Raw genomic sequence first — 27,978 nt, forward strand, 5'->3', positions numbered from 1 at the left:
TGGTGTCAAGATGGTGGCGGCATGGCGCTTGTGGTATCACGGTGGTGGCGGTGATGGTGTTGATGGTGCCACAATGGTAGCGGCGACGGTATTTATGGAGTAGGATGGTGGCGGCGATGGTAGTGATGGTGTGACGATGCTGGCGGGGATGGTGTTGATGGTGTGACGATGGTGACGATGATGGTATTAAAGGCTGATGGTGTAATGGTGGTGATGGTGGTGATGGTGTCATGCTGGTGGCGATAATGGTGCTAATGGTGTGCCACTGGTTGCGGTAATGACGTTGATGGTGTGACGATGGTGACAGTGATGGTGTTAATGGCGTCTTGATGGTGGCGGTAATGGTGTTGATGGTGTCACGATAGTGGCGGTGGTGATATTGTTGGTTCACGATGGTTCCGGGGAAGGTGTTGATGGTGTGACATAATTGTGGAGGTGATGGTGTTGATGGTGTCACGATGAACATAAGAATGATAGAAACTGCAGCGGGCCTATTGGTCTATACTGGGATGTCTCGTTTACACCCAACCCCTATCGCTCATATATCCATCCAACCTGTTTGAAGCTATCCAGCGTATTGGAGTTAATGATAATGTTTGGTAACTTGTTCCACTCGTCCACTACTTAACTCCTAAAGCAATGTTTACCTATTTCGCGCCTAAATCTAAAGTTTTCTAGTTTAAAATCATTGTTACGAGTTCACTCCTGGTTGGATAGTTTGAGTACCTTTCTAATTACATAGGTAGTAGGGATTAGGCAGCTACCAAACAGGGAGGTACTACCGCCTGGGAAGATATTGGAAGCATAATGTGTTGTCTAATGGTAGACCCTGCTGCCATATGGCATCACGAAAATTGTGACCAAGTCCCAGGTTGCTGATCTGACTTTCTGCCTCATTTAAACACAATTGCAGGGTCTCAATTGTTTCTCTTACTATTGACAACACAACATACATATATTGCTTCTCACTTTTGATTTTTTTCATTTTGTATTTCATTATGGTTCTATTATTATTATTATTATTATTATTATTATTATTATTATTATTATTATTATTATTATTATTATTATATTTTCGCCCTCTAGGCCCCGATGTGGGTCATTGACCTGTGCTTGGGTAGACTAATCCCCGTAAAAAAAAAATTCAACACTGGCCCATGTCCTTTGTTCACACAGAATGTAAGCTACAAAGAAACTGGAGTGGCACCTGGCTGCTTCTGATTGGCAAGCTCCAGCTCCTGGCCTGCCTCCCGATTTGACATCATCAATATTCTCATTGTTCTAGGTAGACATAGGAATCATACTTACGAAGATTTCTCACTTGGTTTGTTGTGGTTTTATATGCTGCTTCTACTGATCATCTTCCTACAGGTTATGCAAACTATCTAGTATCTTGTTATTTTGACAAGAAGCATCATGGAGAAATTTTCATCAAATAATGACGGGTGATGAGTACACCTTGCTAATTAGTTGTGCGGCTTTCCAGGTCTGTTTGATATTCGTAAATAGCCCCGGTATAACAAGATGAGATTGTACAGTGCTGAAAAAGTTCTGGACAAGCGCAGTTCGATCAACCCCTAATATAACTCCCAACCTATGCCAACCTAACTTAACCTAACCTCTTATTCCGAGGGGTAATCTAATCACGTCTAAAATCTTTGAAGATGTTTTGATCGAAATGTGCATTCCTAGAACACTTTTAAAACGGGACAATCTCTGCACGCTACACATAATGACTACTAATAGAGTTTTGGTCACCGTACTACAGTTTTGGTCACTTTACTGCAGAGTTTGGGTTACCATACCACAGAGTTTTGATCACCGTACAAAGAGTGTTGGTTACCGTACCACCGAGTTTTGGTCACCGTACTAAGAGTGTTGGTCACCGTACTAAGAGTTTTGGTCACCGTACTAAGAGTTTTGGTCACCGTACTAAGAGTGTTGGTCACCGTACTAAGAGTTTTGGTCACCGTACTAAGAGTTTGGTCACCGTGCTAAGAGTTTTGGTCACCGTACTAAGAGTGTTGGTCACCGTACTAAGAGTGTTGGTCACCGTACTAAGAGTTTTGGTCACCGTACTAAGAGTTTTGGTCACCGTACTAAGAGTGTTGGTCACCGTACTAAGAGTTTTGGTCACCGTACTAAGAGTGTTGGTCACCGTACTAAGAGTGTTGGTCACCGTACTAAGAGTTTTGGTCACCGTACTAAGAGTTTTGGTCACCGTACTAAGAGTTTTGGTCACCGTACTAAGAGTGTTGGTCACCGTACTAAGAGTTTTGGTCACCGTACTAAGAGTTTTGGTCACCGTACTAAGAGTTTTGGTCACCGTACTAAGAGTTTTGGTCACCGTACTAAGAGTTTTGGTCACCGTACTAAGAGTTTTGGTCACCGTACTAAGAGTTTTGGTCACTGTTACGACCCTAGGGTAGATCGTTACATAAACATAAATTACTTAAGTCTCAAGTTCTCCCAACAAAGGTCACGTTAACAGGTCAAAACTCTAAACTAGTCAATATAAATATGAACATTTATTAACTTATTCCCACCACCATATATAAACAGTCAGGGTCAAAAGTCTTGAACACTTAGAAATATCTGGCATCTACTTCTGAGTTATACATACTTGATTGGGATATATTAATAACACTACTTGTCATCACACATTATGCCTGAACCACAAGATGGGATAAAACTCTCCTCAATACCCAAGATCTTCGGGTACTTCCTGTCAAATGTTCAACACATTTGACCGACTGTACATAAAATAAATGTATAACAATAATAATAATAATATGACAAGATGTTTGGAAGTGGCTGAGTAAGGATGGAAGGTCCAACAACATCACACAAAATCAATATCAAGCAAAACAATTCTCAAAGTCACATGCCAACTCCCAAAACACCAGAGAGGGTATACTACTTAACTTAAGGACATCTGTGCCTTGAACAGTGTTTCTCAAGCTGGGGGTCATGGCCCCCAAGGGGATCACGGCAAGATTTTAGGGGGGCCATGGCGGGCTAGTGTAAGTAGTATATGTTTGGAAAAATATTGGAAACTCTGATTCAACTTTTTGTTGTTACTTTGCCTTGCTAGGGGATAATTTTTTTCTTTTTTTTGTCATTGTGTGTAATCATAATACCGGTACGGTACAGTTTTGATATTTACACAGTATGGTGCAGCAGCTAGTTTTTCATTTCTAACGGATTCGCTCAGATTGCACGATTCTAGTTCCTGTTCAGACGAATTCCTTGATCTCAGAACGATTCTGCTGCCAGAGACCTCTATGAAGAAAAATCTCTGACTGTATTCTGGTGTTCAATGTATCAGTCATATCCAAAAGTTAGTGAGATCGCACTTCGAGTAATCAGGATCTTATGAAAGGAGAGTCAAGAACCATGGGTTTCCAAACAACCGTTAGAGATTGACATCTCTTTACTACGAAAAGAATCACAATAATTGGCACCACTCACACAAATATTAAATAAACAGCACTGGAGTCAAACAAATACTTGAAACAAAACAATCAATACAACAAAGTACAGGTATTTCCTACGGCTGTAAATGAATATTCCTCCTTACCAGCAAGGTGGAATGTTATGGCAACGCGGTGATCCGCTCTCTGGAAATATGAATCACAGCCATTATTACTCTAAGTTTAACTCCAGGTTGGTCTCACTAAGGCGAGAAGGTCAGGATGTGCAGAAAGAGAGCGATAACCACTGTCTCGCACAGTCGGTCGTGGAGCGTCGTCCAGGAAGGATCGTCAGAGACTCACCCATACCAGAAGACTCACATAGTCTTCCTCGAAGGCGAGGAGGTAAGTAGTACATATTATCTTAGGACCCTTGGTACATGATGCAGAGACGCTCAACTTTCATATCCTAAAGGAATGGAGAGATAAAACAAAACATGATTTAATGTTCGAAAGAGAGAGAGACAGCTTTAACTGGATCTATGGAGCAGTTACACCTGGGTAGCTCTCCTTGTTGGACCAATGAAAACTCTGCCATCTGATTGGTCGTTTTGCCTCGCTGACTCTGCCCCCTTTACTGACTTCACTGAACATTTAAATGTATTAATTATTGGCTAGACACACAAATCTAGGTTTATTTCCACTACCTATATTCTCAATATATATATATATATATATATATATATATATATATATATATATATATATATATATATATATATATATATATATATATATATATATATATATATATATATATATATATATATATATTCAACGCCAGCAAGTGCAGCGTACTTAATATTGGAAGAACAAATACTGTCAATGTATACAGCCTTAACAACATCAACCTAGAGAAGTCGACTTGTGAAAGAGACCTAGGGGTACTTGTAAGCCCGGACCTACGGCCTAGAAAACAGTGCGTTAATGTTCGAAATAAGGCAAACAGAGTATTGGGTTTTATATCTAGAAGTGTAAGTAACAAGAGTGCAGAGGTCTTATTGCAACTATATCTTGCGCTAGTCAGGCTGCACCTCGATTATGCGGTTCAGTTCTGGTGCCCATGTTATAGAATGGATATAAATTCACTAGACTCGGTGCAGCGAAGAATGACAAAAATGATTCCGGGACTTGGAAACCTTCCATATCAGGATAGGTTAAACAAACTAAGCTTGCATTCCCTAGAAAGACGAAGAGTGCGGGGAGATATGATAAAAGTATTTAAGTGGGTGAAAGGAATCAATAAAGGGGATATAGATAAAGTTCTTATAATATCCGAGCAGGATAGGACTCGGAGCAAAGGATTTAAGTTGGATAAGTTTAGGTTTAGGAGGGAGATAGTAAGGAACTTGTTCACAAATAGAGTGGTGGACGAGTGAAACAAGCTTAGCAACTTTGTAGTAAGTGCTGGAACGCTGGAAAGTTTCAAAAGGAGGCTGGATAGATTCATGGATGATAGAGAGTGGTAGTAACTCTCGACAGGAGCTGCCATGCACAGGCCAATCGGCCTATTGCAGAGTCCTTATTTTCTTATGTTCTTATGTACTTATATATATATATATATATATATATATATATATATATATATATATATATATATATATATATATATATATAAAGCTTTCCTCTTTATTCAAAACATCTTCAGAGGCAACTGAATTACAGAGACTGAGAGAGAGCTTATGTACACAGGATGACCTTACAAAACATGAGGTCAGGTAAAAAAAACATGACATCCACTAATCCACACACATACCACACTGCAAACATAAGAAGAGCTTATAAGAACGGGCGACATAACTAGTCATGTCAAGTCATCTATAATACATCTACCTTACATGCTTTCAAAGCATTTTTAGCCTTGGGCCACTGACAAATAAATTTGCGTCACATATTATCAGTTTTGTCCTGACCATCACTAGGGTTTAAAGAATACATTTCCCTAATCAAACTAGCTTCAACCAGAAGTCTTTCTGTGACACAAAATGATTTATACACTTCTAAACTGTTTTCCTAATCAATGGGATAATTATTATTCCTAACATGAACGAACAAGGCACTGCTCTCAGATGCTGTTCTAATATTGTACTTGTGCTGTTTAATTCTGAGTTGTAATGCTTTCCCTGTCTGTCCTACATAATTCCCATTACAGTTGCTACATGGAATACAGTAAACACTTCCATTTACATTAAATTTTGGTCTATTCTTAATTAGTATATTAGTAATAGTTGAGTCATACTTAAAACAACATTTATAATTTAAGGGTTTGAAATAACAGGACAAATTCATTGCGATAGGGTAGTCAAAATACTCTTAAATGTAGGAACTTGCCGCCTGGCTTGAGTAGAATAAAAGGATTGCTTAGCCCTTTTAAAACAACGATCAACAAACAATGAAGGGTACCCAAGTTTTCGTGCAATGGACTGAATGTGTTGCAGTTCTTCTTCAGTATATTCAGGGTCACAAATATGTAAACATCTAAAAAAAAAAGCAGAAAAAACTGACATTTTGGTAGACTCAAGTTGACTCGATAAAAAATGTATGAAGCTATCTACCTGTGTAGACTTTCTGCACACTTTAAATTTATAGATATGTCCATTTCTCATAATAAGCATATCAAGAAATGGGAGGGATCCATTTATCTCTCTTTCACCATGAAGGTAATACTAGGAACAAGATAATTAAGCTTGTCTAAAAATTCCATAGAGTCACTGTTTCTAGGCCATAAACAAGGAACATCATCTACAGTACATATCTATACCATGAAGGAATAAAGTCCACCATATTGGGTAGTAATCTAGACTCAAAAAACTCCATATAAATACAGGCTAGAGGAGCAGAAAGACAATTACCCATGCTCATGCCTCTGAAGAGGTCTTGAATAAAGACGAAAGCTAAGGTTCTCCATTGTTTCCCTTTTCCCTGTGATTTTATCAAGATCTTAACCACGTTTCCATTGTGGATAAGCCTTTTAGCACTGATGAGGTTTTGCTTCGTCAGGTAAAGCAGTTGTGGTGGTGAGGACTCAGCCCAAGATGAAGTACCTGAAACCTCTGTTCTACGTCATGCCAGGTGCCTCCCACAATGACTTTTGTTCATCACTATATTACTGGGTTTATACACCAAAATATAGTTACCTATTTCACCATGCACTTTTTTCATCAATGTGGTTCATCTCCCCTCTTATACAGTTCTAATTCACCAGGATATAGTTCTTGTTCAGTTCTATGTATTTCTTTAGCAGCATCTTCTTGTTCACTACCCTATAGCTTTCACCATCATGTAGTTCCTCTTCACCACCATATTTATCTTCTTCCCCATTGTCGACGTCTATTTGATTATTCTCTATTGCTTGTTCACGACCAAATAATTTTTAAATCCTATCATTTGGTTCTTATTCATCACCGCGTAGTTCTAATTCAACACCATATAGTTTACGATCACTAACATTTAGTTTTTGTTCACCACCATATAATTATACTAAACCAGGATATTGTTCGTGTTCACCACTATAGAGTTCTACTTCACAAGCACATAGTTTTTGTTCACAACCATGCAGTTCTATTTCACCACGATACAGTTCATGCTCATCACCATATAGTTTGTTTTTCACCATAGTATAGTTCTACTTCACCATCTTATAGTTCTACTTCATCATCTTACACAGTAGTTCTTGTTCACCACTATATAGTTCTACCCCAGCAAAATATATAGTAGTTTTACTTTTCCATTATGTAGTTCTACTTCATCACCACACAGTTCTACTTTACTATAAACAGTACTTCTACTTCATCACCACACAGCGAAGAGACTGGTGCTGGTGGCGAGGAGAGTTTTAAAGGTTCCGGGTCGTTTGGGTCACGAACACCGGGAACATTACCTATGAGAACACGAGCGAATTTAATGGGCGCTCTTACCACATTAGACCAACCAATGAAATAGGGGCAACTCAGGTAGCACCTAACAACAGGGAACTGGTCAACACGACCTAAATAATCGGCGACACTAACCTTCGGGCAGCTGGAGACGTCAGCGTCAGGCAGGGCTTCTTCAGAGACAATAATGCACGAGCAACCAGTGTCCCTGATGAAAGTAGATGCCCTAGACCCATTTATTGTTCCGCTGACACAATAACGGGGGCAGCTCCTGTCCTCCAAACAGAATCCGACTTTGTAGCTGGGCTGATGAATGTCGGTGGACTTGAAGGCGCGGGGATTCCTGGGACAGAGAGAACGAATGTGCCCTTCTTCTCCGCACGGCCGGTGAACTACTCTCTTCTCCTGGGGATGGTTCCTCGGAGGACGGAGGCGTCGTGTTCTTCACTGGAGGAGTGGGAGACTTAGGGTAGGCGTTGCGAGCGGATGCCCAGTTGTCAACAAGTTGTACAGTTCCTCCAAGCGTCGCTGGCCGGTGTTCCTTGATGAAAATTCTCAAGTATGGCGGCAGAGAAGACAAAATCTGATCCAATATCATGAAGTTAGTGAAAGACTCAAAGGTTCCTCTGACGTCTCTAGCCATTACTGAAACAAGCGACCCAGGTGGATCGAAAACTGCTGGTATGTTTCTCCTGCTCTAATCTTCGATCTGCGGAAATCAACACGATAACCATCAAGAGTTTTGTTAAATCCTCACAAGAGAGCTTGCTTCAACGAAGAGTAATCTCTAGTGATGTCGGCAGACAGGGAAGTATAAATCTCTACCGGTTTACCACTCGGTAGGCTGCCCAACCTTACAGCATAGCTATCTTGGTCCACACCAAGCAGCTCGGTTACCCGTTCAAACCTAACAAGGTAGGAGGCGATGTCTTCTCCTTCACGGTACACAGGCAAACTGGGTTTTACCACATTGTCTTGTATAGGGCCAGAGGATTCTGATCTACTTTGAGCATTAATCCTAGCTAGTTCTATTTCCCTTTCTGCCTGCAACTTAGCTAATTCGAACCCTCTTTCTCCGTTGCATTCCCCCCTCTCTCTCTCTCTCTCTCTCTCTCTCTCTCTCCCGAGCCTGTTGGGTGACCACATACTGACCAACCTCAGCACCTGTCAGACCCAGGGCCACCGCTTGACCTTTCAATTCCTCAAAACTAGACAAAATGATACGAAAGGCCAAGAGCAAAAGTGACACATTAACAACTTACCCCACAACTAGCCTAAAGTAACTACTTAATGGCTCAATCAAACCAGTAAATGATTCAATCCGGCTGGAGGAAACCTTGTTTCACACCCAGTCCCGTTGAATCACCTCAGGGAAAAGAAACAACACCAGGTGGATCAACAACAAAGTGCTAATGACAGCATCCACAGTGCACCCCAACCAACACTATTTAACTTTCCTAGTACAAGGGAGAGCAACAAAATTAGCACAACAGACGGAAGGGATAAGGGGCCGTATTAGTCATTACGACGATAATGACGATCACGATCATCATCTCGATGATCGTGTGTCGGGATGCAACCACCCAACGCTGAGTGCCATATTCCTAGGCACTTACATGAGCGTGTAAACACGGCAGCTCGTGTCGGATGGCAAAATTTTTTTTGGCCATGCGCGTGTGCCAAATGTATTATTTCACATAATTAGAAAGACGATTTAGAGAGATATTTAGTTGCTATTTTATACCGGCACAATAATATATTGTAAAATATATTTTTTTATAAAATTGAACTATATTATCTGTTCGAAACAAAATAGATAATTTTTTCATCTGAGTACTTGACAACAATGTTTGCGCTCGTGTTATCAAACATGGAGGTAGTAAGAGAACGTTCTGCAGCTCTGTCTGAAACCCAACACATGGCACTTTAGCGAAGGCCAATCAGTGAGGACAGGTCTACAAGCAACACCATAAATGATAGGAAAAGAAAGGCCTGGGATGAAATTGTAAAAATTAAAAGTAAATAGATTTTTTTTAACCAAAGAGTGGTGTTGTGTGTATCATTAAAACTGTGATGTAGCCGAGTATTGCAGAATTTTAGAGCAAATTATTTGTATTGATAGTAAGCTGTATTTATTCTTTATTTTATTAGTGACAGTAAATATATAAGTTAAAGAATAAAGAAAATGAAATCTAATGCTTACTTATGTCGTCATATTTCTGCCTGACACACACAAGACATTGTAGATGGTAAACCTTAGCTTATATCTTGTTGAAAATGAATATTAACGTTTATACTAAACTATATTACTGGACCAAAAACTGTGATATTTCCCTTGCTAACTCAAGATAGAGTGAGCTCAGTTGGCTTTTTTTCTTTTTTTAAGGGGATAAACCCACCTGTAATAATGATAATAAAGAAAAAATAATACTAATCAATAGTTAGAAACGCTATATGTACAGTATGTTGTCTTGTCAATAGTAAGAGAAACAATTGAGATCCTGCAATTGTGTGTAAATGAGGCAGAAAGTCAGATCATCAACCTGGGACTTGGTCACAATTGGTGATGCCATATGGCAGTAGTACCTACTTGCCTCATTCCGGAAAACATAGTGAATTTCGTGGTTCAGATGGTTGAAATTTTATTACTACTACGACAAAAATATTGTATGAATGAATAAAGATAAGAAACATACCTTAAACGATAATAGAAGTTGTTAATTGTTAATTGAAGATGAGGCTCACAGCACAGACAGCAGTCGTCATCGAAGTCGGAGCTGTGACGTCAACATTCCAATAATGTTTCAAGTTCATAACAGTGTTGTGAAAGTTCATTTATCCGTTTTAACACTTCTTTTAATTGTTCTTATCAAAAAAAAATAATATAATTCGACGTAGACATTTGTAATATAAAGTACTGGAAGAACTTTCATAAAATATAATGATGATTATTATTTGTCGTAAGGCAGCTATCGGGTGGGGGTAGCCACCCGATGTTGTTTCAGGGATATGCGTATGGTTCCCTTCCGATACCTCGTTTATCGGGATGACTATTAATAGACCAGCACGAACACTATCAATTGGCATTGTGCTTCGTAATGACTATCAATCCGGCCCAAGGACCGAACAACACTTATTTCCGGGCCTCAGACAGCAAGAGGCGCGCACACAGCGACTTACAACACCGGAACGAATGTTAGCCCTCAGAAACCAAGGTCAGAGACAATCCTGGTAAGGTCGCCACTGGTAAGGGCCTGGGACTTAGGGAAAGAAATCCCTTACCATCCTAAGCAGGATCTTATAAGAGGAAAGTCAAGAACCATGGCTTTCCAATGGATAACAAACAACGGTTCGAGAGTGACATCTCTTTACTCTGAAAATAACACAAAACTCTGACACCACTCAAACAAATATCATAACAATTAAGGGATATTTTTTCTTATTGGAACCATATATGGGCTTGTTTATATTGAGTGTATATTCTAACATCTATTTATGTCATGTAAGATTACGTCTAGGAATCTTTACTACTAATCAGCTCCATTGTTACAAGACTACAATGGATTCATTCGTAAGTTTACTCTAGTATTGCGACTCTGCCACATAACCGTAACCGTCATCACAGGGGGTAAAGAAACTCTCTGAAACGACTGTACACCCACTAAAGAACTGTACACCCGTGCCATATTGTATAATGCCGTAAGGGTGACGAATAATATTTTAGTGGGTGTACATGTTTATATAAATGCTCACGACCACACAGGTGTATCTACTCATACAGGTGTAAACCCATTAAAAAATATTAGGATTTATTTGAAGATAATTTGCTTTCACATATAATGAAACTAATTACCCGTGGAACAAATCAACGAATTTGCATTTTTTTTCTCCTAACAGTGTTGTTACCAGTACTTATTAAATGGAAAGTCCTGGCTGACGAGGATTCATGGAGAACGTATCCACATCCCATTAGGAATGTCAATACACTCCAAACATTTATTAAAAAAAAACTGAACGAGAAGAATGATCAATTTGTAAGGGACGATGAAGATTTCAGAGGCATCATTTATAATAATAGAAGCCAAAATGCGGTCACCATGTTAGATCCTGATCCTTCAAGCATCAAAAATACAATAATTGTGACTAATGAAGCAAACTCAGATGAAGACGCCCAGATTAAGGAAGACGAATGCCTTGACGGATGGGTCACCAGGCCAGAGAAACTTGGAGTTCGCGCTGGCCAAATCTTGAATCACCTGGGCGTTCCCTCCTTCGCCTTAGTCACCCAGTGTGAAGCAGGTCTGTCACACTTTCCTCCTGTGCTGTTCTGTTTCTTCTTTTAAAATCAAAATTATCTTTTTATTTCTAAAATCTTGCTCCTTCAGGCCTGTACTGAAGAACACTGACCTCCCCAGAGCTGCATGCTTTATGTTGCCACGTCCACATTAGTCTTATTTTTGAACGAAGATCAATATTTTTATTTCCTATCATTAATAGACGCTACATGAAATTTATGTTATATATAATTATTTTTCGATTCCTTCCCCAAATATTTAATGTTATTCAGATATGCACTGAGTCTTGTGTTGGTACAGGTTGGTGTAGGGAATAAAGTGTTGTATTGGTACAGGTTGGTGTAGGGAATAAAGTGTTGTATTGGTACAGGTTGGTGTAGGGTATAAAGTGTTGTGTTGGTACAGGTTGGTGTAGGGAATAAAGTGTTGTGTTGGTACAGGTTGGTGTAGGGAATAAAGTGTTGTGTTGGTACAGGTTGGTGTAGGGAATAAAGTGTTGTGTTGGTACAGGTTGGTGTAGGGAATAAAGTGTTGTGATGGTACAGGTTGGTGTAGGGAATAAAGTGTTGTGTTGGTACAGGTTGGTGTAGGGAATTAAGTGTTGTGTTGGTACAGGTTGGGTATTGGTCACGACGCGGTTGCTGCTGCAGGAAGCAGGTGAAAAAGGCGTCAGCTCGTGTTTGTTCGACTCAGTGTCATCGATGAAGAAGGCTGTGATGACCAGCCCATACGACGCCCGATGTTTCTCCCGCCGCCAGTGGACTGTGGTGCTCCTGGGTGGCCACACCTGGGCCTCGGACCTCATCCACTCCACCAGTAACCTTCGCTTTTATGACCAAGTTAGTTCTTTGGCCTCTTTAATCAGGTGAATTATTTAATAGTCCTTAACGACCAAGTCCCTCTCTTTCACCTCTCTCTTACCTGAAGCAAGTGTAACAAAACGGAGTGTTTTTTGAGGGACTTTTGATAATTCATTAACAGAAGAGTGTGGGAGCGAGACCCTAGCGGCCTTGCCCCTGGGCGAGAAGGAAAGAGGGTGAGAAGGAGTGAAAGGAAGGAAGGGAGAATAAGAGCGGAGCAAAAATAATATTTGAGTTATATTAGAGATACAATTATGAAACACCAATTTTACTTAATTAAACTGATAAGAAGATAATGTAATAGACTGGTCATGATTTGAAAAAAAAATAGTTTCCATCACAGATGAGTCAAAGGGCATTTGTTCAAGAAGTGAATGTATTGGAATAAATGTTCTTTTCTTGGCTGTGTCAGCTCTTAACCAAAGTTGTGTGTGCGACATAGTGATAGAGAGCAAGAAGGAGCAGAAATATATCAGTGTTTCGAGCTATACTATTATGATTAGTAGCTTATAATATGATATTAAGATGTTATGTTACAAAATAATGATATTATTGTCTTTACAGCGTGTACACTGGGTGGTGGTAGGCTCGGCTGGGGTCATCACGTCTACGCTGGCCCAATACCACCATACACAGAGGGTCACGTGGCTGCGCTGGTCATCTCGGGCACGAGGTCAGTTCAGGTCATTCCCACTACAGCAATAACATAATTTCTCCACTTACATGTAGGCCCCAAAAATGTAACGTCACTTTTCCCATCCTTGCAATTTGAAACGCTGGATAGAAAGATTTGACATATTTTCTAGTGCCAGTATATATATATATATATATATATATATATATATATATATATATATATATATATATATATATATATATATATATATATATATTGTTACGCCGTCTCTTAATTTACTTAAATATCCAGGTTCTAGGCGTAACCAAACAAAAAAGTGAAGTAAATTAAAAGGGAATAAAAATAAATAAAGTAAACCTTTAAGAATTTAATTAATTAAATATTAACACAATAAAGAGCCTCGTAGGCTGTCACAACAAATTGATTCACCATCGAAACTTTTAAGACACAAATGATACTAAACATCGAAACATCAAAAGAATAAAAATAAAGCATTGGATTACGTTAACACTGCATAAACATATAAAAACTAACACTGAAATTAACTAACGTGAAACAACACTGAATTACTTAAATGTAACTAAGCAAATACTGATGGACATAAATAGAGACATAAATAGGTACTCACATAGATATACCACATTGGTGGCGACAGGAACAACACAAATAAATTAAGTATAAGTAACAGGTGACGAGTGTCACTCAAAGGATGTGAACTGTATGACAAGAGGACTGAACTAACTCCGTCAGTTGGTGGGTCCTATATATAAGGTCGGCACCCGCCACGCGACCCGCCGGTGGGTCGTTTAACGATGCAGATGGTCGTTAGAGCAACACAGAATGCTTGTTACAATACTAAATGAAGAAATAAGATGGGCTTGAACAAATAATAACAGTTAAAACCTTAACAGCACAGGGTAAGGTGACTAGATTATATAATAGTAAATATAACACATCATTACAGGAATAATATGGAACAACATGGAAGCATGTTATATATAACAAAAATAGAAAAATACGACACGGTCGTAACAATATATATATATATATATATATATATATATATATATATATATATATATATATATATATATATATATATATATATATATATATATATGCTGATATCCCCAAGGAAATAAGAAATCCTAAATCACCATAATGTTTATGTGACAGACTGGGTGGTGCTAGTGAGCAAGGCCACCGCTCAGGGGTTGGTGGCCAGGGAGGCTGGGCGGTGGGTGGAGAGTGGACAACACACCCACTTTCGTGTCTCCCGACCTCTCACACCACCGTTCCCCACCAACTTCTTCCACTCTCCTCTCAGAGTTGTCAGCCGCCACCCCACTGACCAAAGTAAGTATTGCTGATACGCTCTGTCATTTCCTATAAAACCTACGTTCTTAACTATTTCAGACCTGCCTTTGTGTGCTATATTACTAACTTCAGCTCTAGTTAGGTTTTTCCACAAACTTCCAGAGACAGTTACACTGGGATGGGATACCATCTCTGCGAAACCTTACGTACCAAGACCGACCAAATGCTTCGTGTGCCAGCGATACGGTCACCTAGCCAAAAAATGCAGGGCACCAGAGGACGTGTGCTCCAGTTGCGCGACTTCTGGACACCAGCATTACGACTGTGAGATCGAGAACAAGAAATGTGCTACCTGTGATGGTCCTCACTCGACCTCCGACCGGTCGTGTCCCAAATGGAGGGAATATGTAGGATCACGAAGGTGAAGCGCACCCAGAACCTCTCCTTCAAGAATGCACTTCTCAAAGTGAGGAAAGCCAGCAAGAAAGACCACTCTGAACTTGGAAACCTTCAAGAACAAGAGCCAAAAGAACAAGAAAAAACTGACCAAGAACCAGAAGAACAAGAAGAAACGGACCAAGAACCAGAAGAACAAGAAGAAACGGACCAAGAACCAGAAGAACAAGAAGAAACGGACCAAGAACCAGAAGAACAAGAAGAAACGGACCAAGAACCAGAAGAACAAGAAGAAACGGACCAAGAACCAGAAGAACAAGAACGAAAAGAACCAGACGAAGAGAAGCTGGAAGTACAGGAAAAAATATAAATAAAATAACAAGACTACAGCCGCAATGACCATCAATGTCGACGGACATAAAACTAAAGGAAAAATAAAAATAGAATAATATGGTTTTAACTAATAACTTTTTAAATATTGCTAGAATAATACAATTGCTAACTTGCTACATGCTTAAAGACCTTCTTCATTGAAGCCCAGTAATACCATTAAAAAAAATGTTCTACCTTTCATGAATTTTATTGTTGTTGGACTAGTGTGTTACTTACCTTATGACTGGTGATTCAGCCTTTGTACAAATAAACAGATTCCCAAATCGGGTGATATGTGCCATGTACAGATGGGGTCAGGAATTAGTGATTCAGTCGGACCAGAGGGTCAACAGGCCATTCCACCCTTACTTGACAGCGAGTTGAAGTGCCGAACACACATATTACTTGAATGATCTAACAACCATTGTGAAGGCCACCGCCATTTGGGTTAATGTAAGAAGCTTATAAAGGGGTGTTGTACAGTGTCTCTACTGGCGATCATCCAGGTTATACTTTGGAAAAATAAACTTCAATAGACATTGTATAGTAAATATTATTTACAAACTTAATAGCAGAGGTGGTTTAAGGAAGTGAATGGCTGCCCCTCACACACTATCCATGGCCCCATTATGACCACCCACCCACCCCCCACACACACACAATTTCCGAACTATAACTTCCTTCCCCCACCTCTAATCTTCTTTCACCCTCCTTTCTCTAAAAAAGAAAAAAAAGAACGTGTGGCCATGTTCGTGTGTCTGATGTTGACACAACGGGCTATGTGAAATAATACTTCCACTGTATCTCTCTCTCTCTCTCTCTCTCTCTCTCTCTCTCTTTATCTACCTGTTTATATGTGTCTGCAAAGCCACACTAACAAATTTGCTGTTAATGTGGCAACAATATACACGCAGACTAGAGGCCTCTACTTTACTCCCGATATTTGTTAGTGAATGAATTACTAGAATAGATTCGATTAAGAAACAAAATATATTACATACTGTACAGACAAGAGGAAGTCGAGGAAACAAGCAAGGAGTCCAAACATTTTGTAATATTCAGGTAGAAACAAAAGAGAAAAAAGTTACCCTGGTTGGGATTTCAAATTACGCCATATCGGTGAGTGGTTAGAACGATGTAAGTGGCGTTGAACAGTGTTTTATCAAACAACTGTAATAATTACACAATTAGATAACTTTTGAATATACACTGTAATGGCATAATGATTACAATGATGGTGCTCATTGTTCTAATATTCATCCCAAATTAAACATTGTCAAACACTATTCATAATGCTTGACGCAATATTCGCCATAATTTGGGAAATTATTGCTAATGTTATATATCAGATGTTCGGAGAAGATCCTTTTTTCTGGAAAGTGACGTAATATCCGTTGCCAGTATTCTGTTAAGTAACATAGTAAATTGTCGTAATATTTATGATGGTTTCCTAGTTTGAGGTCTATTATTGGGAACGATTCATATCTTCATATCAATGAAGAATCGGTTTTGAATGTGTAGTCAACATTAATACAGTTTAGGGCTATGTTCTTAATATCATGTCTTAGCTTGATGCTGTGTGACTACTGGCTTATCTTGTTTAGCATCGGACTTCCCCATTGTACTGTATTCTAAGATATACAGGTAATGGAGATACGCACAAACACATTATGCATCATATGATTTGCTTCATTTAGTAAACATGACATTGCATTACTCGTCATCATTCGTCATTAACGTCGTCAGCTCATGTTACTAAATATCCTCCTTCCCATCTCATGTGTCGTGTCTTGACCCAAATCACTCAGCTTCGTTACAATGTGTGTTGGTGAAGAGGTTCGACACAGCGATTCGCCTTCAAGAGAGGGTAGAACGACCTGCTCACCCTCTGGCCCCACTGTATCACGGACTCCTGACCCCGACTGTACAAATGTGTCTCCATACATAAATAAATATGAAAGTTGTTTATACGCATGGATGACTCTATTTATATGCTATCTCTGATTCTAACACACACACACACCTACATACATAGAGCTGACGCCCAACTCCGTGGGTCGGTGTTACTACGCTAAGGAGGACGGCAGGAACATCACCAAGTGTACGGGTTATGTAGGCGAGATGCTCATGCTGCTCACCCAAGACCTCAATCTTACCATAGTCAACAGTCTCGTTCATAGCTGCGGTGTTTCCACTGCTAATGGCACCAGGGTCACCGTTATAAGCTATGGCGTAAGTTTCTTCTTGAAAGTAATCTTAAGTTGTTTCAATCTGAATCTTATCACTTAAACAATATGATATATCACATAATTGTAAGGTTACTTTTCAAAGTCTGCAAAAATTCCATCTACTTGGTGGTGCTGGGGGAGACAGGAAGCAGATATCGCCCTGGGCACCTGCACCATCACCACTGACAGACTCAAAGTGGTAGACTTCACTGAGTTCTTCGCTGCCATCAGATCCACCATCGCCAGTGCTGAGCCCGCCCTGGTCCAGTCACCTTTCTTGATATTCAATGTCCTCTCCAGCTTCGTGAGTTGTATCGGTTTGCACCATGCATGATATAACCGAAGTGTGGTCCAAGTGTGTGTGTGATGTTGTCTCTTTACCTGGTAGCTGATTTGTTATTGCTTTAATGTGGAAGTTATTTAAAAAGAAAGGATGCTAATGCTAATAAGGTAATAAATAAAGATTTTTCTCTCTAGGGGATGACCCATTGCATGAGCTTTCTTTAGGTATTCTAAGAAGAGCTTTTGTCTTATTATAAATGAAAGTACCTGAGCACCTCACCTTACTGCCTTCCCTCAACTATCTAAGCAGGCCAGATAAGACACCACAGCCACATATGTTATCCTTCATATAGAACAGGGTAGTGCATGAAGGATACTTTCCAGGCACTTTTGTGCGTATTCATTATCCCATACTCAGGTATTTTAGGTCTACCAACGGTGTTCAGAAGCTTTAAGAACATTTCTACCCACTTCCTCAATCTCCAAATATCAGAAGCACCCTCAAACTTTTGAATTGTTGAAAATTTGAAAGTTTTTGGGAAGACAATGAGACCTGTGTCTGTTGGTGAGTTAGTCAGTATCCACAAAGTGAAATTTGTGCGAAGACTGGTTAGATAATATGGAAGAATGGGATATTGCAGTACTGTATAATCCTTATAAAGTAAGATAAGGTTAGAAAATGTGTAACTACATAATGTTGTAGTGTATGTGCATCCCTAAGATGATGTGGGACACCACTATTGGCAGAGAAAGCGAGAGATCGATCCCTCGACAACAACTGTCATGTTTATCTTAACGGGGGGAATGTTATGTGGCATCGAATATATATATTGGATTTAGAGGTAATTTACCTTACCTGTTCAAAAGTAATTATCCTGCTTGTTCAGTAGATAGGAATATATTTGATAATATTTTGTTCCTTTATATATATATATATATATATATTCTCTTTCCTGGGACAGACGTGGATGGTGGTGGCGGTGTACGTGTTGGTGGTGACGGTGGTGGTTTGGGTCGTTGCCAGGATCTTGGGTTCAGTGGATCACCACTACGCCAGCTCAGTCACACATGCCTTCGCTCTCATCTTCAAGGCTAACCTCTTCCAAGGTGAGGTCTAGTTTCCTGTTGTTAGAAGCTGGTCTTCGTTATTAGAAATTCAGGTTCTCTCGATAATAATGTATGTTGTTTTTACAAATTCGTTATCACCCTGCCAGGATTCGAACCCACAATCTTATGATTGTGACAGGGTACGTTACCTCTGGGCCACCAGGACACTAAAAGCAGTCCTAGACTCTGTTATATTTCACACAAATTGGAAATTGCATTTTTGCCAAATGGGGATATTTTTTCTTTTTACCATTATAACTTAATGGAAGGCAATTCGCGTGTGATAACACTTGCTCTGCTTCCTTCAAGTCTTCCTTTGCCATTAAACGACGTTCTAACCTAAAGTAGGTTATGTTAGGTCAGGTTAGGTCAGGCTATATATGAATGCTATTCATTTGCCTGCATCATGATTGTCTCAACTCTACGTGATCGTCTATGGACAGTCAAAAGGTTAAAAAATAAAAATGAAAACATACATTGATGTTATTGCTATTAGGCAGACAAGACGTTCCTTCCCTCGACTAGTGGTGACGTCATCAACTGAGATTATTTCCCATAAGGAAGTGTTGAGGGAGAGGTTTAGTGTTTCTCCCTAACTCGGCCGAGCCTGGCAGAGTACCGTCAACCATATACAGAGGTTGCCCGGACAGACTATCGCTGACTTAATTACATGGTAGTTCCTCGCTGCGCCCCGACTGCCACGAGGGACAGAGGACAGGAGAAATGGTAATAGAAGGCTTTGATCATCTCATTCTATCTTGTGTAATTAAAGCATTTTTCTAGTCAAGTTTGGCGACTACTTTGTCATCTCAGGAGTCGTTGATGAAGGGGGTCAATCCTATGGTATGGAATGATTACTTTGTGTTACCTGTATAGTTTCGTGTGGCAAGGGTCGCGTGGATGAGTGAGTGGATGGGTGACTTGGAAAGATAAAATTATAAAATCTACCTTCCACAGCACACAGTCATCAGCCTTGGAGTGTGAGCGTGCGAGCGGTGGTAGCTGTGAGCTGGGTGGGAGTCATCACTGTGGCGGGAGTCTACTCCGGCAACCTCACAGCCTGGCTCTCTCTTCCCAGGTATAGTAACTCTCAAGGTATAGTCACTTCTCAGAAATAGGTGCTTTCAAGGTATAGTCCCTCTCATAGTATGGTCTCTCATTATAAGTATATAGTCAGTTCCAGATATAGATTCTCCCCACTTCGATATAGTCACTCCCAGGTATAGTCACTCCCTAAATTATAGTCTCTCCCCAAGGGCGTGTCCATAATTACTTTGTTATAGTGTCTTTTATAACCTAAATTATTGTAGTTAAGTTCTGAAACTCATAAGTGGTAGATTCTTGAGGTAAATAATACTTTAGTCTTTTCTGTGGTGTATTAAATTGACACAGTAGGTACGCTTGATGAGATTTGGGAATCCTCTCCAGAGAAAAGTCTGAGTAACACTCGGAGGCTACCCTTAGACAAGTGCGGTACTTCCCTGTTAAGTGATTATAAGCAACCTGTCTCACTTAGGAGATGTTACCTCCTTTTATCTATCTTCTCCTGAAGTGTTCCACGTCCTCCTAAGCTTGTCTCACCTAGGAAATGTCACCTAGAGCGGAGAGCTGTTAAGCCAACTTGTTGTCAGTTTTTGGATATATTGACCTCATGAAGGTATGACCCTGCTAGCTCGGGCCTGAGTTGTTGTGACTAACAGGCCCACTCGAGTGTTGTGCTGACATAGGCGCTTCCCCGGTTTTAGTCACTCCCCAGGTATAGTCACCCCCAAGGTATAGTCTCTCCCCAGGTTTAGTCACTTCCCAAGTATAGTCACTCCCCAAGTATAGTCACTCCCCAAGTATAGTCACTCCCCAGGTATAGTCACCCCCAAGGTATAGTCACTCCAAAGGTATAGTGACTCACCAAGTATAGTCACTCCCCAAGTATAGTCACTCCCCAAGTATAGTCACTCCCCAGGTAGAGTTACTCCCCAAGTATAGTCACTCCCCAGGTAGAGTTACTCCCCAAGAGTCACTCCCTAGGTATAGCCACTCTCATTGTATAGTCTCTCTCCCAGTATAGTTACTCCCCAGGTATTGTCACTCCCTAGGTATAGCCACTCTCATTGTATAGTCTCTCTCCCAGTATAGTTACTCCCAGGTGTGTCACTCCCTAGGTATAGCCACTCTCATTGTATAGTCTCTCTCCCAGTATAGTTACTCCCCAGGTATTGTCTCTCCCTAGGTATAGCCACTCTCAATGTATAGTCTCTCGCCCAGTATAGTTACTCCCCAGGTATTGTCACTCCCTAGGTATAGCCACTCTCAATGTATAGTCTCTCGCCCAGTATAGTTACTCCCCAGGTATTGTCACTCCCTAGGTATAGCCACTCATTGTATAGTCTCTCGCCCAGTATAGTTACTCCCCAGGTATTGTCACTCCCTAGGTATAGCCACTCATTGTATAGTCTCTCGCCCAGTATAGTTACTCCCCAGGTATTGTCTCTCCCTAGGTATAGCCACTCATTGTATAGTCTCTCTCCCAGTATAGTTACTCCCCAGGTATCGTCTCTCCCTAGGTATAGTTTCTCCTCAGGTTTACTTCACTCCCATAGTATAGTTTGTTGTAGGTGTTCACAACCCTCCCACTTGACACGAATTATCCCCTTAGGCTGAGTGACATGAGTCTGTCGAGCGCAGTGTTCCTCAGATCCCTTTACTTATTTCGACTTCTTGCTGGTCTCTGTAGGTACGAAAAACCCGTGGACTCTCTTGCTGACCTGGTTACCCGGCCAGACCTCATGCCAATTGTTAGTCTGAACGATCCAAACCACCAGATGTTCCAAGTAAGTGCGGTAATTCTCAATCATGTTTATCAGTGTTTCTGACATAGTTATTATATGATGCTCTATGTGCTCTACAGTATGTAATGTAATGTATTAGGACAAACAAATATATTTCATTAGTTACGACTAATGAAGAGAACGAGCCAGATAGGTTTCACACTAATAGTGGTAGGTTGGGTATCCCTCAGTCGAGCTGACTATGAGAGAGTCAGACACATTCCGGACTTCCAATAAGGCCATTGGTTGTAGAATTGCGTAATATTTTTGTATGGGGGGGGGAGCCTAAAAACAACAGTAAGATGTACCCGTGGTAAGGGCATTCGAAGACGCGTCACTGCCTCTGGTCCTCTACCTAGCAACTGGCAAAACTTTCTCCGCAACAGTGACAACAAAGAGGAACTCTTCAGTTTCCTGTCAGAACAGGTTATGCAGTTGGTTGTCAAAGAAAGTAAACAGCTGGTTGTCACAGACAAGAAACAGGTACTCACTGTTCCCCCAGGAAGGACACTGCCAACTTGGCACCATGCAACCACGAAGAGGCCGACACTAGCGGTTCATGCAGCTGATGCCTTGGAATGTGGTCACCAACGAATACTCATTCGTACAGTCGATACAGATGTTGTCATCCTTGCAGTTGCTCTAGCGAATGAACGGAGTGAGGTACTAGATAAAATATGGCTTACTTTTGGCACAGGAAAAAATCGACGTTATATAGCAGCATATCAGATTGCAAAGGCTCTAGGACCTGAGAAGTCGAGAGCTCTTCCAGTGTTTCACGCAATAACGGGCTCCGACACGGTATCTGCCTTTGTAGGTCATAGCAAGAAGGCAGCCTGGGCCACATGGAATACATTTCCGGAAGTGACAACCGCCTTCCTCAGTCTGGCTTCCACCCCAAGTGAGCTGCCTGATGGTATCCTGTTGACACTGGAGAGATTCATCTAATGCCCGGGATTAGTCTTGTCATTCTCCTCTGGATTCTTTCTAGGAATTCTATATCCATTCTGTAATCCGGTGACCAGAATTGAACTGCATAGTCCAAGTGAGGTCTCACAAGCTCAATATATAGCTTTAGGATGACCTCGCTAGTCTTGTAACTGACACTCCTTGTATGAACACAAGTACTTTATTTGCCTTGTTACGAGCAAAAACACATTGTTTACTTGGCTTAAGGTTCCTACTTATCATTACTCCTAAATCTCTCTCTCGCAATCGGATTTCTCTATGGCATCGTTGTTCATCTGGTATCTGGTTTCCCTGTTTACATCTCCTATACTGAGTACTTTACATTTGTCCACGTTGAATTTCATCTGCCATTTTTCAGGCCATTCGAAAAATTTGTTTAGATCTTCCTGTAGTTTTGCGGAGTCCTCGTCAGATTTAATAACACGTCCTATTTTAGTGTCATCAGCAAATTTACTTATGTTGCTGTCTACGCCGATGTCTATATCTTTTATGTATTTAATAAATAATAATGGTCCAAGTACTGAGCCTTAGGGAACTCCACTAGCGACGTTGCTCCAATGGGACTTAGTGCCGTTAATGCTCACTCACTGTTTCCTGTGCAGTAACCACGCCCTAATCCATTTAAGGATATTACCTTTTATGCCATGTGCTTCTACCTTTCTAATTAGTCTTTAGTTAGTTAGTTAGTTAGTTAGTTAGTTTTTATTTATTTATTTATTTATTTATTAATTTATTTACTTATTTATTTAGTTATTTAGTTATTTGTTTATTTATTCATTATTTCACCCTTGCCCCACAGAATCAAACTGAAGGTAGCCTGGGCGTGATAAGGAAGCGCCTTGTGGTTTGGAACAACTCGTCAGGCACAGAGCGGATGCGGGCGATAATTTACCAGAAACATGTGGCAATGAGTAAATATTCCTCATTACATTTTGGTTTTATAAGGATTTCAAAATTATTTTCAGACTAATATACTTTCAGATCACCAGAGAAAATTGTAATCTTCTAATATAAAAGTTCTTCTACTTCTTCTTCTATTTATCATAGAAAAGTGGAAATTACAAATATCTTGAGTGATGATTCAGTTAAGAGAAGCAGTTGTATGCCAGTACGGGGAAGATGGAGTGGTGTGTCCACCAATCTGAGGAAGCAGTTGTTCACGACTTCAGCAGTGAACAACATTAACCACAACCCCACTGCGACTACGGCCAAAACGTCCTTCCATGGGACCAGTGTGTCCATCTTCCAACATCTAAGCTCTGAGCAGGCTGGTGAGGAGCTTGAACCACTCAGACGGAATGCAGATACGATGGTCAAGAAAGTTCCTGAGCTTCCAGAGGCATTCACCAATGTCCGACCAGCTTATATTATGAAGAATCCCAATCCTCCCTTGGTAGCACCTCGGTCATTGCCAGCACCTGAGTCAATCCAGTCACACCTGCAGGAAGAGTATGCTTGGCTGGAAGAGGTCTTGCTCACTGAGGATGTGGCTGATGAAGTCTGCATCACGTGGGCAGCTCACCATGCAGCACAGAAGAGGAGTCAGCCATTTGAAGTGAGCATTACGTCTCTGCTTCCCCTGCTTCGAGATCATGTGGCAACCATCAAGCATGTCATGGAAAAGGTTCGTGATACAGTGGCTTTTCTGAACCCAGGTCAGATCCCAGTCATAGCTGCTGACCAGCCACTGTATGCCCCGGCAAAACAAATCCAATGGCATTGGCCTTAGTATGGAGAAGACAGGTACGTTATTATGTTCCGGGGACTTCACGTAGAGATGGCTGCACTGAGATCACTAGGAACACTACTACAGGACAATGGTTGGACCGGTTCCCTTGTTGAAGCAGGAGTGGGGCCAAGCAACAATCTCCAATCCAGAAACCAGCAGTCCTATCAACTGGGGATGGACGCAGAAGGGAGAGGCATGGCAGATACTTTGGACGACTCTTCCCCAGATTGCGACATGCTGTCAGGAGCTGACCAAATGTTCCTGTATGAAACACTGGAACCAGAGATGCAAATGCTTTCGCTCTGGACTTTCCTGCACAGCACTTTGCAGCTGCATATGTGAACAGCAGTAAATGCACAAAGATGTACTGCCAGGAGAAGTCACAGGCACCAGTGCTAATAGTGAGTACTTTTTTTTGAGTAAGTTCTTTTTTGTTATATTTTTTTACTAAAAGTGTTATTTTATGTGGATAAAAATGTTGCAATGGACTTACAACTATAACAAAATCATCTGAGCATGCTTGAAAACAAACATGGACACCAAGATCACTCAGCGGGGAGCGCTCTCTTCCCTCAGACGACCTTGAAAACTCAGTATCGCCAATGGCGCGGCGTTTGAAATTACTCTGAAATTTCTGAATATTACATATATATATATATATATATATATATATATATATATATATATATATATATATATATATATATATATATAAATTTATTATTATTTTTTCATTAGCTAATGAAATATATATGGATCCTCGTGTTTCGAAGCAGGATTTGGTAAAACGTTACTCTGACCACTTAAGTGATACGGTTAGTCCCCATTAGAGGTTCACGGCGCCATAAGCTAGTTGAACAGGCTTTGTGTGAAATATAATAGAGTCTAGGACTGCTTTTAGTATCCTGGTGGTCTAGAGGTAGCATTCCCTGGTCACAGTTGTGGGCTGTGGGTTCGAATCCTGGTGGGGTAGTGTTGATTATATATATATATATATATATATGATAGCGATCATTACTTAAACTCTCCGCCGATTATGTAATTGTTTTGTTCCCTGCTCACAGACAGCGACCGATCTCACATATCCAGGGCGACAGCACTCAATAAGGTCGAAGGCCGCTTAGGGTTTGCCCCCTGCAGGATACACTTGGGTCGCCAGGACGTACGGCAGGACTTCTTAGGCCTCATGATCAACAAAAACAGCTGGTTCAAGGAACAGATGAATGAACGGTGATCCATTATTATTATCATTGTTATTATTATTATTCGTCGTATTTTGATGTGTACCTTTCATCTATTCACCCTATGACTACTGTAAAACACTCAATATAAATGTAAAATAAACCTACATTCAGACGAAAGGTTTAACGTTTTCAGAAATCCCCTTAATTTACCCTTAGAACTCTGGCCTTACCTCTTCCAGGCACCACACCCCATTGTCATCTCTACCAAGCTCGATATATGCTGCCTTACCTCTCTTCCAGCCTCTTCATCGACCATCACCTCTACTGAAATCCTTCGTGTCTCAAAAGAACTTTCTCATCTTTGCAGGATACGGTGGCTAAGGTCTTACGGGATAATTCAGTATCTATACAAGCAGTTCAATCAACCAGGGTGTCGGGTGAGGAAGACCGGAGAACAACGAGAATTTTCGAACAGCCTTACACTGTGGCAGCTTGAGGGAGTGTACTGGGTATGGCTGGTGGGTGCCGCGACAAGTACTTTCGCTCTGTTGATGGAGCTTTTTCTGGCCAACTACGTTGATAAGTGTGATCACCACCATTGATGGTGGTCTGTGATCACCACCATTGATGACAGTGGTGTCTGTGATCACCACCACTGATGATGGTCAGTGATCATCACCATTAATGATGGTGGTGTATATGATCATCACCATTGATGGTGGTCTGTGATCACCACCATTGATGTTGATCACCATCGTTGATGACTGTCTTCACCAGACGAAATTTCTTGCTTCTAAAGATCAATGTCAGTAGTACTGAAAGTTCACGTGTAGTAAAATTGCGCAATAAATTCATCATAATGCAATTCCTTTTTTAGCAACTGGTTTGTGTTTATGTAAGCATATGTTAATAAATTAAATATATTGCATCATAACCCTGCCCGACTGTATGTTTACCCAGGAATTTGCCCATATCTTTGATAATCTCTCTCTCCATTGTTTCCCTTTCTCCTGTGTGATTTTATCAATATACATATATATATATATATATATATATATATATATATATATATATATATATATATATATATATATATATATATATATATATATATATATATATATATATATTACCTCAACTCCATCTGGTAGCTCACTCATATTATATTTCGTGAATAAATAAATAATTTCGAAACTGCTTTAATCTCTCAGTGTTTCTGTTTCCTTGTAGTTATTTCCATAAGACACAGACACAGAGATGCACTACAACCTCTCGCTGAGTAAGTTTAGAAGACCTTTCACCTTAGAGAAAAGAGTAAAGATCGCTCACCGATAAATGAGATTGTTTTCCCTGTACTCTGAGTCTAAATCTTCTACTCTCACATATTTTCTTATATTTGACTTAATAATTTTACGTAATTATTGAATATCTGCATTTAGACACTCTCTCTCTCTCTCTCTCTCTCTCACACACACACACACACACACACACAAACACACACACACACACACACACACACACACACACACTCCTGAATCTGTCAAGCTGATGTCGCCTCCACACTTTATACCTGCATGATCTTACTCCGGTGACCACTATCATATTCCACCGACTCATTTGACCAACTCACTTTTGTTTCATTCATATCTCACTGCCTACCACATTGCACTGACAATCTCATTGCTGGGATAACCTTTCTCCAGTGAGCACATTACAGTATGCATATGGGATAAATTCAGATTCTTCAGATTTGCCCCACGCAGCGTGAGGTCTAGTTTATTGGTCACCACCTTGCACCCTGTGAAAGGCGAAGCGCAGAAGCATTACAGCACAAAACAATGGAGCTTTCGAATTTTTATGCTTGTCTTCTTAGGCGTATATGGCGGGTAGGTGCCAGGAGGACCATTAGTTTTGTAAGCAAGTTACAAGTAGTGTAGAAAAATAAATGTATATCTGGACGAAATACAGTGCAGTTCCTTGTTTACGGGAAAGTGTAGTATGTCCCTCATAATGTTAAGTTCGTGGACAGTCACTAGGAGGAGGGATATTTGGTCAGGAAGGGATTTGGAGTGAGAGGATGGACACGGTGGGGGTGTAGGGAGGCACATGAACTTTGACAATATTTAGGAACATATTCTTACTGTACTTGTGAGACGCAGGGTGCGAGGAGTGTCCAGGGAGGGTCCAGGGAGGGTCCAGGGAGGGTATCTACGAGTATTATACATGAAACCTTTATAAGCAATCGCTCAAAATTTACCGTTGTGATTTTTAATACCTGGCTTTTTAATGAAGATATATTGCGCACCTGTTGATGATCCAGTTGAAAGGAACAAATTAAACAGGGAATCCCTTATCTAACTCCGTTATTATTTTTTCTGTAATAATATAAAAAAAAATAATTGAATGGTGTAATGCACCAGTGTGTGTGT

General features: G+C 40.4%; 1 protein-coding gene across 1 annotated transcript; it reads left to right on the forward strand.

Annotated features, from left to right (window-relative positions):
* The first annotated feature begins 3,628 nt into the window (after positions 1-3,628).
* LOC121858546 lies at positions 3,629-26,566 on the forward strand. The gene is made up of 14 exons (XM_042355036.1): positions 3,629-3,818; positions 6,474-6,545; positions 11,246-11,647; positions 12,259-12,482; positions 13,068-13,176; positions 14,317-14,496; positions 17,261-17,457; positions 17,599-17,757; positions 18,698-18,842; positions 19,800-19,920; positions 21,574-21,670; positions 23,436-23,547; positions 25,430-25,595; positions 25,917-26,566. The coding sequence occupies exons 1-14, from the start codon at positions 3,629-3,631 to the stop codon at positions 26,149-26,151; spliced, it is 2,409 nt and encodes an 802-aa protein (XP_042210970.1). The 3' UTR covers positions 26,152-26,566.
* Positions 26,567-27,978: the final 1,412 nt, after the last annotated feature.

The sequence above is a fragment of the Homarus americanus genome, unplaced genomic scaffold (genome assembly GCF_018991925.1).
Source record: "Homarus americanus isolate GMGI-L3 unplaced genomic scaffold, GMGI_Hamer_2.0 scaffold74, whole genome shotgun sequence".
Taxonomy (NCBI): domain Eukaryota; kingdom Metazoa; phylum Arthropoda; class Malacostraca; order Decapoda; family Nephropidae; genus Homarus; species Homarus americanus.

Coding starts and splice junctions, on each gene's coding strand:
- LOC121858546 (XM_042355036.1), top strand. CDS start 3,629: ATGAATCACAGCCATTATTACTCTAAGTTTAACTCCAGGTTGGTCTCA. Junction 18,843..19,799: donor CAAGGCTAACCTCTTCCAAG/GTGAGGTCTAGT, acceptor TACCTTCCACAG/CACACAGTCATCAGCCTTGG. Junction 19,921..21,573: donor GCCTGGCTCTCTCTTCCCAG/GTATAGTAACTC, acceptor TGGTCTCTGTAG/GTACGAAAAACCCGTGGACT.